The 16994-nt window shown below is 38.1% G+C and overlaps 2 protein-coding genes across 2 annotated transcripts; both read right to left on the bottom strand.

Annotated features, from left to right (window-relative positions):
- Positions 1-3780: 3780 nt before the first annotated feature.
- LOC107186930 (patched domain-containing protein 3-like) lies at positions 3781-7816 on the bottom strand. Its single transcript, XM_015574904.1, has 9 exons — positions 7716-7816; positions 7401-7647; positions 7212-7285; positions 6703-7141; positions 6013-6258; positions 5500-5802; positions 4841-5405; positions 4278-4760; positions 3781-4196 (listed from the first exon to the last, which is right to left on the bottom strand). Exons 1-9 carry the CDS (start codon positions 7814-7816, stop codon positions 3796-3798), a joined length of 2859 nt encoding a protein of 952 aa, XP_015430390.1. The 3' UTR covers positions 3781-3795.
- A 2564-nt stretch (positions 7817-10380) lies between these two features.
- Positions 10381-11082, bottom strand: LOC107185802. Its single transcript, XM_015573567.1, has 2 exons — positions 10957-11082; positions 10381-10740 (listed from the first exon to the last, which is right to left on the bottom strand). The coding sequence occupies exons 1-2, from the start codon at positions 11080-11082 to the stop codon at positions 10381-10383; spliced, it is 486 nt and encodes a 161-aa protein (XP_015429053.1).
- Between the last annotated feature and the right edge of the window lie 5912 nt (positions 11083-16994).

Consider the following 16994-nt stretch of genomic DNA (forward strand, 5'->3'; position numbering starts at 1 on the left):
GATTAATTAAACATTATGGGTATATTATATATACATGGATGGTATGTCGTATGTATATGTGTACATATATACACTTTATACCGGCGCAAAAGTATGTGTGTATGTATATGCAGTATCCGAGGAACGAACGCGCGTACAGTGACGGCGTGTGGACGTCAGTTTCCATGCGCCCTACCGACTTCGATGTCTCGAAATCGGGCGAATAGAAATGGCGTAAACCAGAGGAGATCCATGTCCATTTGTGTAACGTGTGAGTCTCGATCAAGCCCTTCTCGTCGATGGATCGGGCATAGATCCGCCGTGCTGTACGTACACGTTGCATTACGCGTATTATTTATACTTACATACATTCAAAACGGAAAAAAATGAAGGAGTCATCCGCGAATCGGAGACAGACTGTGTATTAGTTGATAGGTATTAATCTATAGACTATGGCCGAGCGCGAGGCCAGCTCGATGTGACGGTTGTGTTGAGTGTGCGTGCTTCCCCTCCTTGGTCTCCAGCTCATTGTTCCATTTTATCATTAATCGTTCATTCTCATTGTCGTGCATCATCATCATTATCATTCGTCACCGATGGTCACCCCTATCATTGTCGCTATTTCATAATCATCCGAAGAACCCCATCCTCTATCCCTTCCTTCTATCCTTGTGTCATTACCTCTCTTCGTATTGCATGTAGTTAAAAAGGTATGTCCACTATCGGCGCCTCCTTCTACACTTTCTGATCATCCTAGAAAACACACATTGTGCCACTCTCTACACTACCTAACCCCATCCCCCTTCCCCCCTTGTAATGCTTCAACGCCTCCGTCGTCATGTTGTTGTCACTCTTAATTATTGTAATATATAATGAATAACGATCACTGTTGAGTATTGTCTGATTGTAATACATTGATATTGAATTGATATGAATTGATAATCATTAATTAAAAAAAAAAAAAAAGCGTAACATTTAAACTCTGTGGATGTAGCCATATTTGGTGTGAATGGAAGAACGTTCAGAAACGCCTGATACAGATGAGAATGGGTGCGGGAGCCGTTCGCGGGCAGACAGAACCCGAATAAACCGTTTTTTCCTAGAGACGTTTTTACCTGCGCGCGCAAATGTTTATATAAACTGCTGCCCTCTATTTCGGTGTTTTATCTATTTAAGGGGGATCAAAAGAAAGAGGGAGAAAGTCACACGGGTGGGTTTCGGGGAATCGGTTGGAGTATTCTGTATCTTCCAATCGCCGTTGTACGTTCGAACTAGCCACTTTTGTAAACGCACATGGGAAGGTCCCAGAACGGGGACATTTTTTCGCTACATTCACTACCATCGATAGGATCCGCGTAGGTTAGTTTTTCTCCACTATTGTGACTATCGTGGACAAAATATAATTCATATCGCCGAAGGGGCTCGATAGCCTGGAGAAAGAGAGCCGACCTTCGAGGGTGCTGTCCCCGCGAGCGGTCCGGTGGCGAATGCGATATTCGATTGTGTGTTACACGAGTGAGTGTGTGTCCCGTGCGTCAATTCAATGTGCAGTTTGCAGTGGAGAAAGTATTTATTGCTCAAAAAACATCGGAAGACCGTGTGTGGAAAGGTAAGGCAGCAGGGAAAGATACGAGAGTTGGTAGGCTAACGGGAAAGGAAACGGGGGAGGGAGGGGGGTAACCGTTGGGACGCGGAAATATATGTACGTGGTAGGTGAACGGGGGCGTGTTGAACAAGAAATATGGATCGCAGACAGGGTAACTCCGTCGTCGTGTCACGAGGAAGAGCCGGAAGATAAAAAAAAAAAAAAAAAAGAGGAGAATAGAATTTCACATCGTTCGACCGTTGTATCACTAAACAGAAATGGAAACGTAAATATTAATAAACGAGTAACAAAATAAAAAAGATGAGAGTGAAAGAAAGAGAAGTATGGGACTCGTAGCACCCTCCCCCGCGCACGCCGACTTCAAATGGTACTAATAAACCCAAAGTGCCTCTGGTAGATTTTTGGGCATAAGCTTGAGTAATAAAGACTACATAGCGTTTACTATAAAAAAAAAAAGCACGACTTCGACGCGATTGCTGATTGTAATAAAAAAAAATAATAAACGATGATAATAATAATTTAAAAGAAAACGAAAGGAAAGAATGGGGAGGAATACGATGAGAGATGGACGGAAAAAGGTGAGGTGAAGGATGGGAAAACGAAAGTTGAAAAGAGGAGAAAGGATAAATGGGAAGTGAAGGGATTGGAGCGCATGCGAGCGTGCGCGTGCGCGCTCGCGCGCTCGTTTCTTCGAAATGAAATGAAAATAAAGCAAAATATAATATGGAAAAGCAACCCGAACGGCGGGCGGATTGCGAGCGTACCGGGTGTACGCGGTGCGTACGCTAATTACACGTTTAGATAGGTATACATATAGTCGGTAGCCTAGTCTCTATGTCAGTGTCTGCCCTGAGTGTCTTTCCCATGGTGTATCCCTATAAAGTGCGTGTACCTTGAAAATTCCTGGCAAGCAGACGTGCAAAACCCCCCTCCAATTCCCCATCCGAATCGTCCGACCTCTAACCCCCTCTCCCAAATTGCTGTACTTGGTTGTCACCCACGCGAACGCAAAAGAGCTACTAATTAATACCTTCCTCACCCCTCTACCAACGTCCTCCTTGCGCCAACTTATCTCACCCCTTCCACCACCAATATCATCGTTATTATCATCATCATCATCATCATCGTCGTCGTCGAATAAAGAAAAGAAAATCACACTCCAAGCCCCATCTCCAAACCCCCCTTCTTCGTAACGCGTTTAACTGTGCTCACACGTCACGCGTCCTTCGCCACACTACCGATCGGCACGTTTTGCTAAGTAAATATTATTATTGTATCGATGGTTCCTCAATAATTATGGAATGTACGATCCCAATTTGTAAAATTCAACTAAAGTAAGAAAAAGATGTGTATCGCCGTATCGTTCGTGCGTGGCTTGCTGCCCACCCCGGGCGGTGTCTACTCTTTACCGTGTGTGCTGAGATCGTGTTTCCCGGAGAACGTGCGCGCGCGCCTCTGTCGAGTGTATATGCGTGTGTGACTCTTGTCGCAATGGGTGAAATCGTGTGTGCGCCTGTGAGGATCATTTCGGGCGTCTTCTCGTTTGTCCCAACTTGTCTCCAGCTCTGAACTTGCAATCTTGGCTCTCCGTCGCGAGTGATCGTAACACGCGAGGGGGACGGAAGTGATAAGAAAAGCAACAAGAAAAAAGAACAGACGAGCGCATAGGAACAAAAGAGCACCGACAAACGCAAGAAGACCCCGGGGGGAATGATAGATCATTCGAATGAAAGATTGCATGAATGTTTCGTGGACTATGCAAGACTGAGAGAGGCAGCGGAGGGTGACGACCAATCAATCCGGGGTCGCTCCCTCGCCGCTCATTTTTACGTCATAAACATTAATTATGATTCTACATAAAAGAAAGAAAGAAAGATAACGCATCCAGCAAACACGATTTTACGTTACGTTTATAATAGTCATGTTCCTTTCCGATCAATAATTATTATTAATAAAAAAAATCTATATCAACCATTGCTACATTATTTTGTACTTTGTTTTTTTCTTTTTTTAATCTTAATATCTTAGATAAATATAAATATATATATATAAATAATGCCGTTTTTAAGTTATCCGACCTTTATTATTATTATTATTTTTGTATAAATGTGTGATTAATAGTACGGATAGTGTAATAATTTTGTATGTTTATTGAACCAAAAATAAATATTATTGATAATGAATACAGTTCGTTTGGTCGTGGCGTTCTTCTAACTTTCCGTTTCTTTGTTCAACGGGCTGGTCACCGTGTCCAACGCCTCCTCGTGTTTCTCCGGCGACGACCGCGGAGTTTCGTGCGGTCGTAGACTCCGTGGGCCGATTGTGCTCAGTATAACAGGCAACAGGCATAAACCGTGCCACAGGCCGAACACTATCACCAGAATGAAGATCCTAAGGAACGCGTGGAACACGTAACTCTCGGAGAACGCCATCATGGACAGCGCCAATAACGTTGAACCAGCACCGTACGCAACCGCCGCGCCTATGTATCGGACTGCAACGTGGGCTCTTTTTGTGCGATCCTCGCTTCCAATTTCCGATGCAGCGTGCACGAACGCGTGTGCAACGTGAGCCGCGTAATCGACGGACAATCCAATGCCCAACTCTAGACCTGAACAAGGAAACAAATTGTACTCGCTGTTAGCAATCATGCATGATACCGTAACACATCTCAAAGGAAAAGGATCTTCACCAATGCAAGAGGCAATGTCTATTGTCAGGCCCCAAAAGTACATGAATCCGCAGACGTTTAATAAAGTCAGAAGAACACACAAAAAGATCCAGAAACAAGTTTGCAGTTCGGCGATCAACAACCCTGTCATCCCCATAACGCATATTAACGCTAACAGCACGTTGCGCAGGACTTCTTGAGAGATCAATTTATCGGTGGTCCACAGGCTGAACACTTCGCTCCAGACTGTAACAAATCCATCAACACCGATATCGCGCGCTACCAGTCTGCTCTGATCCATAGCTGGGATCCACTGATGAGGACCGTGGAATCGTTTGAAGATGAAGTCCATGGTGGTTGCTAAGATCAGTGGCGTGTTTTGACCGCACTTTAAGTCCCTCTTAAATCGAAAGTTACGTTGATACTTGCCGCCGTCTCGGCTGAATAAAAACTTCGATAGGTAATCGTAAAATTGTGTGTCGTTTAGTGTTGTGGTCCTTAAATCTAAAGGTAAAACGTTTGATGATTAATTTTCCGCTGACGGTATGTCGCAAGCACATTTGATGTCAGAGAATATTGCCAACCTTTTTCAAAATATTTAAAGACGAATTTTGTGAAATCGTTTGGCCATGAGTTTAAACTCTGCACTGTCGATAGATTAGTAAAAGTTTCTGCTAAATGTATTAACTTAGGGAACTCGGCAGTGTAATTGAACTCTCCCATGAGAATGATTGACTCGTAACCACGATCCGGGTATTCGAGATTGCGTACGTTAAAATACTTGCTTAAATATGAACTGTTCGGTACAAACCAGGTTGGGTCGAACCACTGTTGTAACTGCAATATACCTACGGTGCCCGCCGATGCAGCTACACATGTTACTAATACTATTACTATTTTTCCAGGTATTGTTAAAATCACGTTCGAGTACAACTTCGTGATAAATTTGGACGATAGTGCGTCTTGTGGGTTGATGAACTTTTGGGTGAAATTTTCGTGAACGATCCACGGTAGCATTGAGTTCCTTTTGCTCTCAATACGTTGAGCATCTAGGGTAAAGAAAGGAATGTAAAACGTGATTTGAAGTAAAAATGTCAGTAGCACCCCAACTGCTGCGTATATACAAAATGACTGAAGGGATGGTAATATCTGGAAATATATATGTATTATTATGTGTTCAATTTCATGTGCACAATGGCATAAGTATGATACATAATAGATAAGTTTAATAATACAAACTTACTGTTGATGCACCAATAATAAATGCAACAACATCTGTAAGAGAGGTAATACTGATAGCTGAGCCAGCTTGTCCCAGCATTAAAGCTATTCTCTCTTCTAAAGGCTTATTCCTGTTTGATTTGTGCGCATGTATTTCGTTCCAAGATGCCATTATCAGAAAGTTATCGTCGACTCCAAGAGCCAATAAAAGAAAAGGTAAAGAAGTATGTACAGGCCCATAAGGAATGCCAAGAGCAGAGCACACACTGATTGAAGTTATAAATGCGCCGCCCACGCATAGAAGTCCAATTATTGTGAGATAAATCTATGGATAATTATGTTTTGTACAGAACAACATTGAGGAAACTTTTTTTTATACAAAGTAGTTTGAAAGTTATCAGAATTTAATTAATTAATTTGTAATTAAGTTTCACATGAGCTGTTCATAATTATACATATAGTTTCGATTCTGCTCTAGCATAGACTTTCAGGATACTTTATATAATTACACAGACTTGTCTGATTGATAACTTACACGCCATCCCACCCAATTGTAATCAGAAAATATGACTAGAACATAGATGAACATCAAAATGAATCCTATGGACAGTATGTCAATGTTACCAAACATTGTCACAAATGTAACATCCCCAAAACTTCTACCAGCTTCATACCATATGGCTAGGGTATGATTTGCATTTATCTTATTATTTAATAGTTTTGCATTTCTGTGCAATACATTTAAATAAGACAGTTCCCATTTAAAAACATCATCTGTGGCCTATATATGAAAAATGAGTTCCATTATAAACAAGCTACCCCGATTTTACAAATAAAATTATTAATATCAAATTGATCTCTCTATATATAAGAATAAATGAATATGTACATAACAATAAAAAAGAAATAATTAATAAATTAAATCGTAAATATTGATTCTGTCCAAGATCAAACATAACATAAAATTTTTGTAGAATGGGCACATATCATAAATAAATTAATTAATACTATTTCTAGAAAGGATAATTAAACTGATCTTGACAAAATCTCCTCAAATGTTAAACAAGGCCTAAATCACATAAAAACTTAAAATCCAAATTGTTTAAATCATACACAACATTATATTGCATTATATTACATTAAATAAATGACACAGTCACATCATTATATTTATAAATTTTTATATTAAAATCATGATTCAGGCCTTCTAATGAACTTACCTTACCCAATCAGCTGTTCCAACTTGATTGCCAAAGTTATCCATGTCCACTTTTGAAAAATTTATGTGTACTGCCCATTCTGTTTTTACAGCTCTAGCTGAGGTAATTCTACCCTGTATGTTCCTTGTTACCCCACCCAATAAATCTGTGAAGTTCATGGGATGCCCTAAGGTAGGACTGACTGTTGCTTCGTTTACGTCCCTGATAATTTCTTCACTAGATTTACTCAGAATAATACTACTGTCATACTCCCATAGGTCCACAAGACTACTTAAAAGGCAAGCTTTTGGCAAATTATTCACTATATTACAATATAATTCAGGATCTGCATGAACAGCAGGTTCAAATGTGTTATTGTTTTGTGAATCAGGTTCTATGTCAAAAAAATCATCGTGCCCATTACTACGCTTTTCCCTCCTTACAATACCTGATATAACAGGCACCCTATACATTAAATGAAACAGTATTAATTTTTTTTTGGTATAACTGCAAGGCAAATAAAAAAAATTCTTACTTGAAACACACATCTGTCCATGCAATATGGTCAGGAGTTTGTACAGAAATAACTTGCTTTATTATTTCATTCAGCTGAAATGATTTAAACGTTTCCCTCATTTAGTATCATATTGATATACCAATATACTTCATATTACATTCAAAGTATACTCTGCTATACTACAGTTGAAGAAAAGGAGATAAATACTGTTGCGAGGGCCTTTGGTTCTAATACATTCTCTGCTGTTAATATCATATTTTCCAGTCTTAGTCCCTGTCCAAACTGATTGATCATCCATTCTGTGTCATGAACAAAATCTGAATTCTGTGGAACCCAGAGCTTCATAGGATTCTTCTCTTGATGGAAGGAATATAAACCAGTGAGAGAAATTAAGACTACCACAGTGCTACCGATAAGCCATTTCAGTGGTCTCTGGGCTATTCTCAGCCCAACTCTAGGCAAAAAGTAAGACAAATTTTAGAAAGAACTTACCCTCATCGGAGAAATTACTCTTGAACTTACCCATAGAAGAAGTGTTCCACTACCTCTGACATTCTTTGTGGTACCCGTTGCAGGTAACTCCGACAGGTCCGTTTACGGACGATCCCTTCGTCGAATTCCATTATTCCGGCACTGAAACTGTATCACGGTACGGTCGTATTTCCCTGTTTCATGTTTTAAATTTCACCCGCACCACAGTCAAGCCAGAACGAAACGACGCGACTTCGCGTACGTTCGACGCGAATAGCATTCAGCTTGTGTTGTCGACAGACTCGTCCTTGGTTACAGTGGTTACAGTGGTTACAGTGGTTACAGTGGTATCGCTACGGAGGAAGGACAAGGTCCACCTAACCTCTAAATCGGTCGACTAGATGGAGATATAAATAGAGGATCCCGAAGAAGAAGAGGCCGTAGAAAATGACCGCGACCTGAACAAATCGGTGGACGAAATTCTTGTAAATTTCTCGCTCGACGAATTATTACGTGAGTGTCATTTTCCATTTCGTCACTTGGCTAATCAGATTACGCGCGGATTGACAATTCGATGGTTTACGCGCATGCGACCATCGAACGTAGCTATTATAAAACAAGTAATAAAAATACATAACACACTGTAATTTTTAACAAAATCAGTACGATCTTTAGAAGGGATAAATATGTTTTACAAATTTCATCGGTTCTTTCATCGATTTCTACTGGTGACCAACGATAGAAGTGAATGCGTGATCAAGGTCTCCAAATAATAGAATGCCAACATGTTTTTTTATTCTTTTTATACGGTTTAAGAAGTCAAGATTGACTGAGATACTGACTCCGAATGAATCACCATATTAACCAGTTTCTAGAGGAAAAGTACATCGGAAGAAGTAAGATCAAAACATTCTTTCATGATTCTGTGCAGTCTATTTATAACGTACTTCAAATACTGCAAAGTAGTATAAGCGCAAGTTTCTTATAAATAAGCGCTTCTAAAAGTTCTTTCGAATGATATTATGATACTGTAGACAGAAAAGGAAATAAAAAAATATGTAAAGTATGTAAAAACACGCGTCTTCTGTACACACGTAATAGATATATGGGAATAAGTTTCGAATATCCTTCTAAAAGCATCCAAAATGGCCGCCGTGATTCCTAATTCCTTCTAACAGTAACTTTAACGCGCCTGAAATTTCTTTATTATCATTGTAACATTATCGGTACGATAGTTAATCATTCATACTTTATGTGCAATTAATAACTTACCAACAGTTCTTCGATTCCTGACACAGTCAGGTTGAAGAAGGATCAATTTCCTGTCCGCTGGCTGGCTAACAACTGACGTTTATCCTGGTAGTGTGGCATAACCGTCGACGATACATGACTTAATGACAGACTTATTGGCCTTAAAGACGTAACGCCGTAGACACGCCGTAATCAATAGACGCTAAACACTTATCAATTAAATACAATGATAATGAAGATACGATACGATGATTCCTGAGGTTCTGTACGTTCAGTGTATGTTCGGAACTTGAATAAGCACAATTGGCGATGCGATACATCATCGGGCTACTACGCTGAGAACTACATGCACATGTAGTCTGCGAAATAATGAGTACAATTAATTTCTTTTGCGGTTTCTTTCATGTCTAATTAAGAATTGGGATGTACGAGGGTACGCGTGTATCGTATAGAGTACATCGTGTAGAGTACAGCGCGATCAGGGGAAACGGGACGGCCTCGAGCTCTTTTTTAAGTAGAAAGAGAATTGGTAAAAAGAAATGTTGCATTATTTAGTAATGTTTATTTAATGTCAAATTAACCTTTGACTGAATCATAAAGAATAAGCACAAATAATGTACAGTGATTCATTCGGTAAGATTAATGGAATGTAACTTGTCTTCTTTTACTGTACGATTTAAATTCTTGCCTTTTCGTAGAAGTAGAAACTATAAACATATTATTTATCAATCGAAACCGTTACGTAACTAAAGAGCTAACATAAAAATGATGTGGCTATTCTATAGTTTTAAAGGTAATTGAGGATCATTGTTTTTATCACTGCTTTTTTTGTCACATACCGACTGTGATAGAGGTTTTATGTTGATTATGCACTCAGTGCAACATCAGCATCTATTCATTGTAATTCCAAGTACGGAATGTGTTACATTGACCTCGCTTAGCGTATCGAACGGCCACGATTAGTACTATACATATATGTATACTGGTACATAGCTAGAACTATGCATAAGACATATAATATAAATATATGGATTCTACATGCCAAACTAAGGCGAAAATAAAAAATGACGAAATTGCGTTCAAGGCTTTATTTCTGAATTATTAACTGTTGAAAAGTTAAGCAAAATACGCGTGATATACGCCTCGAGCGAGGTACAGCTAATTCGCAGCTGGTATACATATCGATGACCTAGTGAAAGTAATGAATGAAATAAAATGAAGTGAAGGAAACCAACTCGTGAAACAGTTGAAGAACGCGCCTCGCAAGTAGAATAAACCCATCGTGTCAGACGTAGGTATTTCACGCGTATTTCGTCCGTATTTTCAACAATTAATAACTCATAAACCAAGCCTCGAACTCAATTTCGTCATTCATAATTTTCACCCTAGTCTGGCATGTAAAATCTATCCTATAAAAGTGTCTCACAGTTTTACAAACACCCTGTACGTATATTCAAAGTTATCGCTATAACCACAGTGAATTCGTATAGTGGAGCACAGACATTCCGGACATGCTGATCAAGATACAAAGTTCAGAGGCGGAGAGTATTGTTTTGCAATAACGGGGCAGACTCACGATCTCCATGTGTACCAGGGTGTACAGAATGCTGACTATCGCGAAGCAAGGAAGGATCGTTCTGGCGACAGGAAACACCGGTGACGTACACAGCCATATCGGGGCAATTAGCAGATAAGGGAGCACAGTTCCAAGATCGTGTTGATGAGCGCTACGAATACGATCCACGTCTTCGTGACCGCCTCCGGTCGGACATAAAATTATATTGGGACCTTTCATCCACATTCTGTCCACCTCGCTGTGAATCACCTGGAACATCGATCGGAACGAAGCAATTCAATTAACTGGCTGAGAATTTTCGAACGTTCTATCGAAATACTGTGACAAATGACGCGACACGATATTGATACAAAGCTTATATTTGTTTCGCTATGTTAATAGAGTTCAAACTTTTCTTGCTATCTTGTGAGTGAACTATTGATACTGGTACAGCAAACAATGCAAAAAGCGAAGGACACAGTTTACCTGTCTGGCTACACGAATCCGCCCGGTGAACCACGTCAAAGCGTTCATCTTCAAAATAAGTACGCACGACCACCATGCGTAAACAGCCCAGAGCACTTTCTCTTCGCGCGTAAGATTGTACTCCATTTTTTCGCCGACCAGTCCCGTGTCGATAAGATAAGAAACGCTACGAATCGTTTTCGTTCGATGTGTTCGTTCCTTCTTTTTTCTTTCCTTAACGGCTCCTTCGTGTCCTCGCGTGCATTATTCCTCGACCTCGAAAGCGAGACAGAACATTTATCAACGTCCCGACAAAATGACACCAGAAGAAGGAAGAAGAAAGTTACGATCAAAAGAATAGGTGGATGGGACACGTTAAAATTCTCACTGGCTGCTAGCAGACGACTGCCTACAGTGTCTACCACCAAAAACCGGTGTCCCGAACGTGATCCCGGGCAGCGTCGGTGCTACATTTGGAAGTCAAATCGACACACGGGTGGAAATCTTGAAACATGGCGTCGTCGATCTCTGGGCGGAGCACGTTTTCGTAACGCCGAAGCATTTGTTTCAAACGATTTCCCTGCTCGCTGAATGAAAGACGCGTGTTAAAATCATAGAAATGGACGACCCAACTCAAAGTCATTTATGGAAACACCCGCACCCCTTCCATGATTGGAACTGTAAAATACATTTAGATATGTGTCTTGACCGATATGTTGGAAAGTTTATGTTTTCCATATCAAGTTTATGGGACCCTCACCCTGTCCCATGGTCGGCTCAGGTATATAGACCGTTTAAGGAGTTTTTTAAATGGTACATTCATCTTTTAAACTGGATTAGTACATATGTTTGTTTTCCCGCCAAATCATACTAGTCGAGGCTCTATTGCTCTGACCAATCAACTACTCGCAATTCTCCGAAGATAGCCGAATGAACAAGATGTGGAAGCCGTTTGCTCGTGCCAAAGTGAGTGTTTGACAATTACTTTTCATCTTTATTCATATATATTCATTACAAGTACCTTCATTAGCTCTGTACCGTTACTGTCCTTTAATATTTATACAATTTAGATTAAATAATCTCAAATTAATTCGATACCGTAGGTATCTGTTTACTCTTTGGTTTCACTGTGTACCAATTAATACAATATTTACGTATTTCTGACTTAATTTGTAACCTTTGCGATACGCCACGAGTTCAGTAATTGTTAATTTGTAACATAACAATTCATAACGTAGTGCAATTACATAAAATTCATGTTTTTCTGTTTCAGAGTCTCGACTTGAAAGCACGCACTACCGCCATAAGTATCGTTTACTCCCTTCAAACGGAATTTGGCGGGAAATTGGTGAACTCTGGTAAGTTATTATAACATTTATTATAACAAAAAAGTGACACTTCATTATATATTTTGATATTGTTGCGTTTACATTATTTTTGACCGTAAGTGAAATGATCGCGATTTCGTGGTTTGTGATAAGATTAAATGAGAATTTTTCCGAGATATGACACAGTAGAAATTCTTCGATCGACGTTTGATTGTTATTATCGTTATTGTATACAATATCATGTAAGATGTGGATATTGTAATCAAGTTTTACAAGTGAATAATTTGTATTTTATCATAAATGATTAAACAATAATCCCATCTTAGTATTGACGAGAAATATTAAATATTTGCTATTTTATTTAAATGAGTTCAATTACATTTTGTGCATAACCTTGACATTGACTTCGTCTATAAGAACGAGAAATATGTTAGTTTCCCAGATCATGTTTCCCATGCAGTAAAGTCTGAATAAGTTTAGTATTCTCTATAAACATATTAACGGACGTTTAATAAGTTATCTTTTGAATATGTGACGAAATACATATATATTTTTGGCGTTCTGTTTTTTAAGTGTTCCATCCTCGTTTAAAGTGGAGTGGTGCATATGTTTGTTCCCGCCAAGTCGTATCACTCGGGGATATACCGCTCTGACCAATCAGCAACTCGTGATCTCCCGAAGATAGCCGAATAAACCGCACGGGACCAGCCGAATGTACCCGAAGTATCATTCCCGCCATTCGTTTTGGAGAAGTTGGGGTGTTAAGACGTAGAAGCAGCTTGCTCATGCCAAAGTAAGTCTTTGACACTTACCTTTCATCTTTATTCATATATATTAATTACCAGTACCTTCATTAGCTCTCTATCGTTACTGTCCTTTAATATTTATCCAATTTAGACTAAATAATCTCAAATTATTTCGATACCGTAGGTTTCGGTTTACTCTTCGGTTTCACTGTCTAGCAATTAATGTAATATTTACGTATTTCTGATCCAATTTGCAATCTGCGATACACCACGAGTTCAATAATTGTTAATTTGTAACCTAACTATTCTTAACGTAGTGTAATTACTTAAAGTTTATGTTTACTTTCTGTTTCAGAGTTTCGGTTTGAAAGTACACACTACCGCCCTGAGCATCGCTGACTGCCTTCAAACGGAATTCGGCGGGATATTGGTGAATTCTGGTAAGTTATTATAATATTTATTATAACATTTATTATGACAACAAAGTGACACTTCATTACGTGTTTTTATATTGTTTTTAACCGTAAGTGAAATAATCGTGATTTCGTGGTTTGTGCTAAGATCAAATGAGAATTTTTTGGAGCAATTTTGTTCAATACATATAGTTATGTAGTTGAAGCATTCAAAATGGCTTCCTTGAAAGTTACAAAATTTGAACTACTATACTTTGAGACATTCAAATTGGAAATGTTTGTGATTTACATATCTCGGTCGTGAAATTGTATTAAAACAGATTATAGATAACTTCTTCTGTCTTACCATATGACATTATTGTATTTGCATTTATATACAGTTTTGGGTGTAAATTTGATTAATACCAGCTGCATAGTTTATCATGCTTTTTATCAAAGCATGCGTAAATAATGCAACTTCGGTACTTGTAATGATTTTCTGAATATGTAGAAAAGCAGAACATGAAGTAAATAAAAAAACAAACATGATTGCAGCATAGTTATGTATTATGCTACAATGTAATTCATAAATATTATAAACTAAATAATTGTTGTGGTATATTTATCAGTAATAATAATATTGAGTGTAATAAATTTGTCTTGTTTTTTTTTCAGTTTCTTTAAATGTTGCATCACTGAACACTAAATTGGATGTCCTAATCTGAAGTTCCACCAGCAAAGACTGTAAATCCTTCTATCATCGGGTGAGTCTTTGTATGCCTTTTTTTATTACTCCAGTCCCTAATCATGCCATAGGACAATTAGTCCAAAGTGGCACTGGCAACTCATTGTATACATATATGCTAAATTTGGCGATTTGGATATAGTGAATGTGGGTATGCTATCATACCTTCGAATAGTAACGTTGATCAATTGTATTTCTTAGCTAGGGTAGGATCTTCTTATACATAGCATTTTCTACTACCCATACAATTAATAAACATTCTATAATTGGACAAAGCAGCATTAATGCTCTTAATATTCAATGCCTATTCTTGAGTCCATTGTGTATATGAACCTCTATAGGCAATATATTGAATACATATATGATGAATGAAACATTATTGGAGGAATGTGACAACCTCTGACTTTTGAGACTGAAGTTGAGTCATTTTTATTGCAAATTAAATGAGATAGAATCAAAGAATATTGACTATCTAATTATCTAATTTATCAAAATAAAATATCTATAAAACTGTGTTGTTATACCCTTTTATACTTGCTATATGTAAACATATTCTTTTGTGTGTCCGTTTCACGAATCAAGGTATCATCTATATAGTTACGGTTCGCTAATTTAAACTTAAGTCAACATCTGAAGATATCTCTTCGTGTGAAGATCATCTGAACATTTGTCACCGCTTGAAGAACATGAGAAGGTCACATGGATATTTTTCATCACGTGACATCATCAAGAGGCCCGTACGAACTTAAAAAATAACTCATTTTGTTGCATATCGGTTGACCGACTGAGAGGAGGTGTGAGTAAAGGGGTGGGGGGTCGATCTGTACTCATAGTAGCCTTATGGCAATAAATCATGGCAATCGGCATTACGCTTGATGAAGTATTGTAAATATACCAAGCTATTATTATTTCACTTTCCTCGTGAATTCTATACACAGACCAAGTACATATTAAGGATTGATCCGTATACTAAGGTCGTTTACCGATCCCTCTGGATTCTCCGGAGAATTCAGACATCGGTCGCGTTTTGCCTTTGCCTGGCGTAGATGAATAAGTATATTTGCATTGAAAGATATTCGTAATGTAACTGTTAATCGCTTTTCGGGGGCTAGTGTATATATTTTTGTTTGATTTTTTATTTTAATTTAAAATCTCTGTTAAGATTCAGTTCTGCAATACAAGATGATATAAATTTTTAATTACATTGCATATGCTCATTGAGTAAACTTATAACAAAGTATGTTCATGTATATCTACTGTAGTTTACACTTAATAATAGCTTGGTATTCGGTGCATGAACGACATGATGAGTGGTAATTCTATTGCGATAATCCCGTTCGTTTGAACGTATGTTTCTGCGTTGCGATTCATTTAAGTTGTTGTGTGTGTGTGTGCGTGTGTTCCGTACGACGTTTTTTTTATGTATACCTGCGATTAGCTCAACGGGCATTGACCTTCATGAAACGAAAAAACTGACGCACAAGGACGATTTCTCAGAAATTTCATTTCGTAGCACTCCGATGGTTATAAACTTAATATTTTCGAAACGTATATTCCATATACCCTACGAGTAATGAATGAATTCAACCGCGTACATATCCCAGGCTATCTCTGAAAATTTGTTATTTGAATTCGTTTTAGATGGAAAGTATTGATGTACAATGCCTAGTGGTATTTTTACTACCCCTTTCTGAAAGTTTTGAAACATACGATGTTTTTCTGAACACTATCTGTGATAAATACGTCCCGTCAATTTAACAATTATGTCGAAGTTTATGAAATACAATCTGCCAGATAGTACCAATTAATTAATAGGTAAAACCTTTTCTTTATGGAGAAAATGAAAAAAATGCAGACCTGGCAATACTGTAGAAGTTTGGCTACCTGAGCTCTAATTGGGTCGAAGTTCATTATATAATTCCTCGCAATAAATAAAATGATTGTAAATAAATGATGTCTATATAAAATTATATGTAAAAATTCATCAATTGTCAGAAGATAATTGATTGTTCGTATTAAGATTCTTATATCACGTTATTTGATAGAAAATATATAGAAACGAAAAAAAAGGTGACATTACTGAAATGTCCTTTGACGATGTGTGGAAAAATCCATACTTTTACGCGTTATATTTTATTAGTACATACCTATCACATTCATCCTTTAAACCGAAGCATCGGATATTTGTATTTTCGTTCAATCATATTAGATACACGTAATATGAATGTGAATAAACAAAATAAATTAAGATAACAGGACCAATAACTCTTGTGGTCAGGGATGGACCGATGGTATACTGTTCAGATCTTAGCCCGCGTATGTTGACCAAGCATGAAAGTAAAATGGTCACAGATGGTCAGAAGCCGGAGAATAGGAGGCAAGTTCCTTTCGGCATGTGGAACCCAACGAAACTGAAAATTTACGTTCGTCTATTGCTATTTCTTTTTAACGGTACGCGACAACTCACAAAATCTATGCGGGCAAATGCGCACGGAATTTAAAGATCGAGCGCGCCAAAACTTATGTTTCAATCAGATTAATATTTCTGACGATGTAGTAATAATTACATTTATTATGCCTTCGGGAGACATACAAAATTTTTTCGAATATTTTCGTATACACTACATCTCTGCCAGATTTCATGAAACACGGTACGTCACAGTTGGGTGATGTTACTCGTAAATAATTACTACATTGTGAATATTTAATCGCCTGTAGTTTCCGCACATAAAGTTCAACGCATACATTATTTTCTTTTTTATGCAATGAAATCACTAATCGAAGAAATAAATTAAATATCTGCAATCTAGTAATTACTAGTGCCTAATCCTTTTACGCGATACGAGTA

Source organism: Dufourea novaeangliae, unplaced genomic scaffold (assembly GCF_001272555.1).
Source record: "Dufourea novaeangliae isolate 0120121106 unplaced genomic scaffold, ASM127255v1 scaffold14, whole genome shotgun sequence".
In the NCBI taxonomy this organism is placed as follows: domain Eukaryota; kingdom Metazoa; phylum Arthropoda; class Insecta; order Hymenoptera; family Halictidae; genus Dufourea; species Dufourea novaeangliae.

What these genes read in the sequence shown, in the direction of transcription:
- LOC107185802 (XM_015573567.1), bottom strand. Translation starts at nt 11,082, where the DNA reads ATGGAGTACAATCTTACGCGCGAAGAGAAAGTGCTCTGGGCTGTTTAC. An exon ending in GGATTCGTGTAGCCAGACAG is followed by an intron (nt 10,741 to 10,956) that starts GTAAACTGTGTC and finishes TCGATGTTCCAG; the next exon opens with GTGATTCACAGCGAGGTGGA.
- LOC107186930 (XM_015574904.1), bottom strand. Translation starts at nt 7,816, where the DNA reads ATGGAATTCGACGAAGGGATCGTCCGTAAACGGACCTGTCGGAGTTAC. An exon ending in TTATTATTGGTGCATCAACA is followed by an intron (nt 5,406 to 5,499) that starts GTAAGTTTGTAT and finishes ATATATTTCCAG; the next exon opens with ATATTACCATCCCTTCAGTC. An exon ending in AGACATTGCCTCTTGCATTG is followed by an intron (nt 4,197 to 4,277) that starts GTGAAGATCCTT and finishes TTCCTTGTTCAG; the next exon opens with GTCTAGAGTTGGGCATTGGA.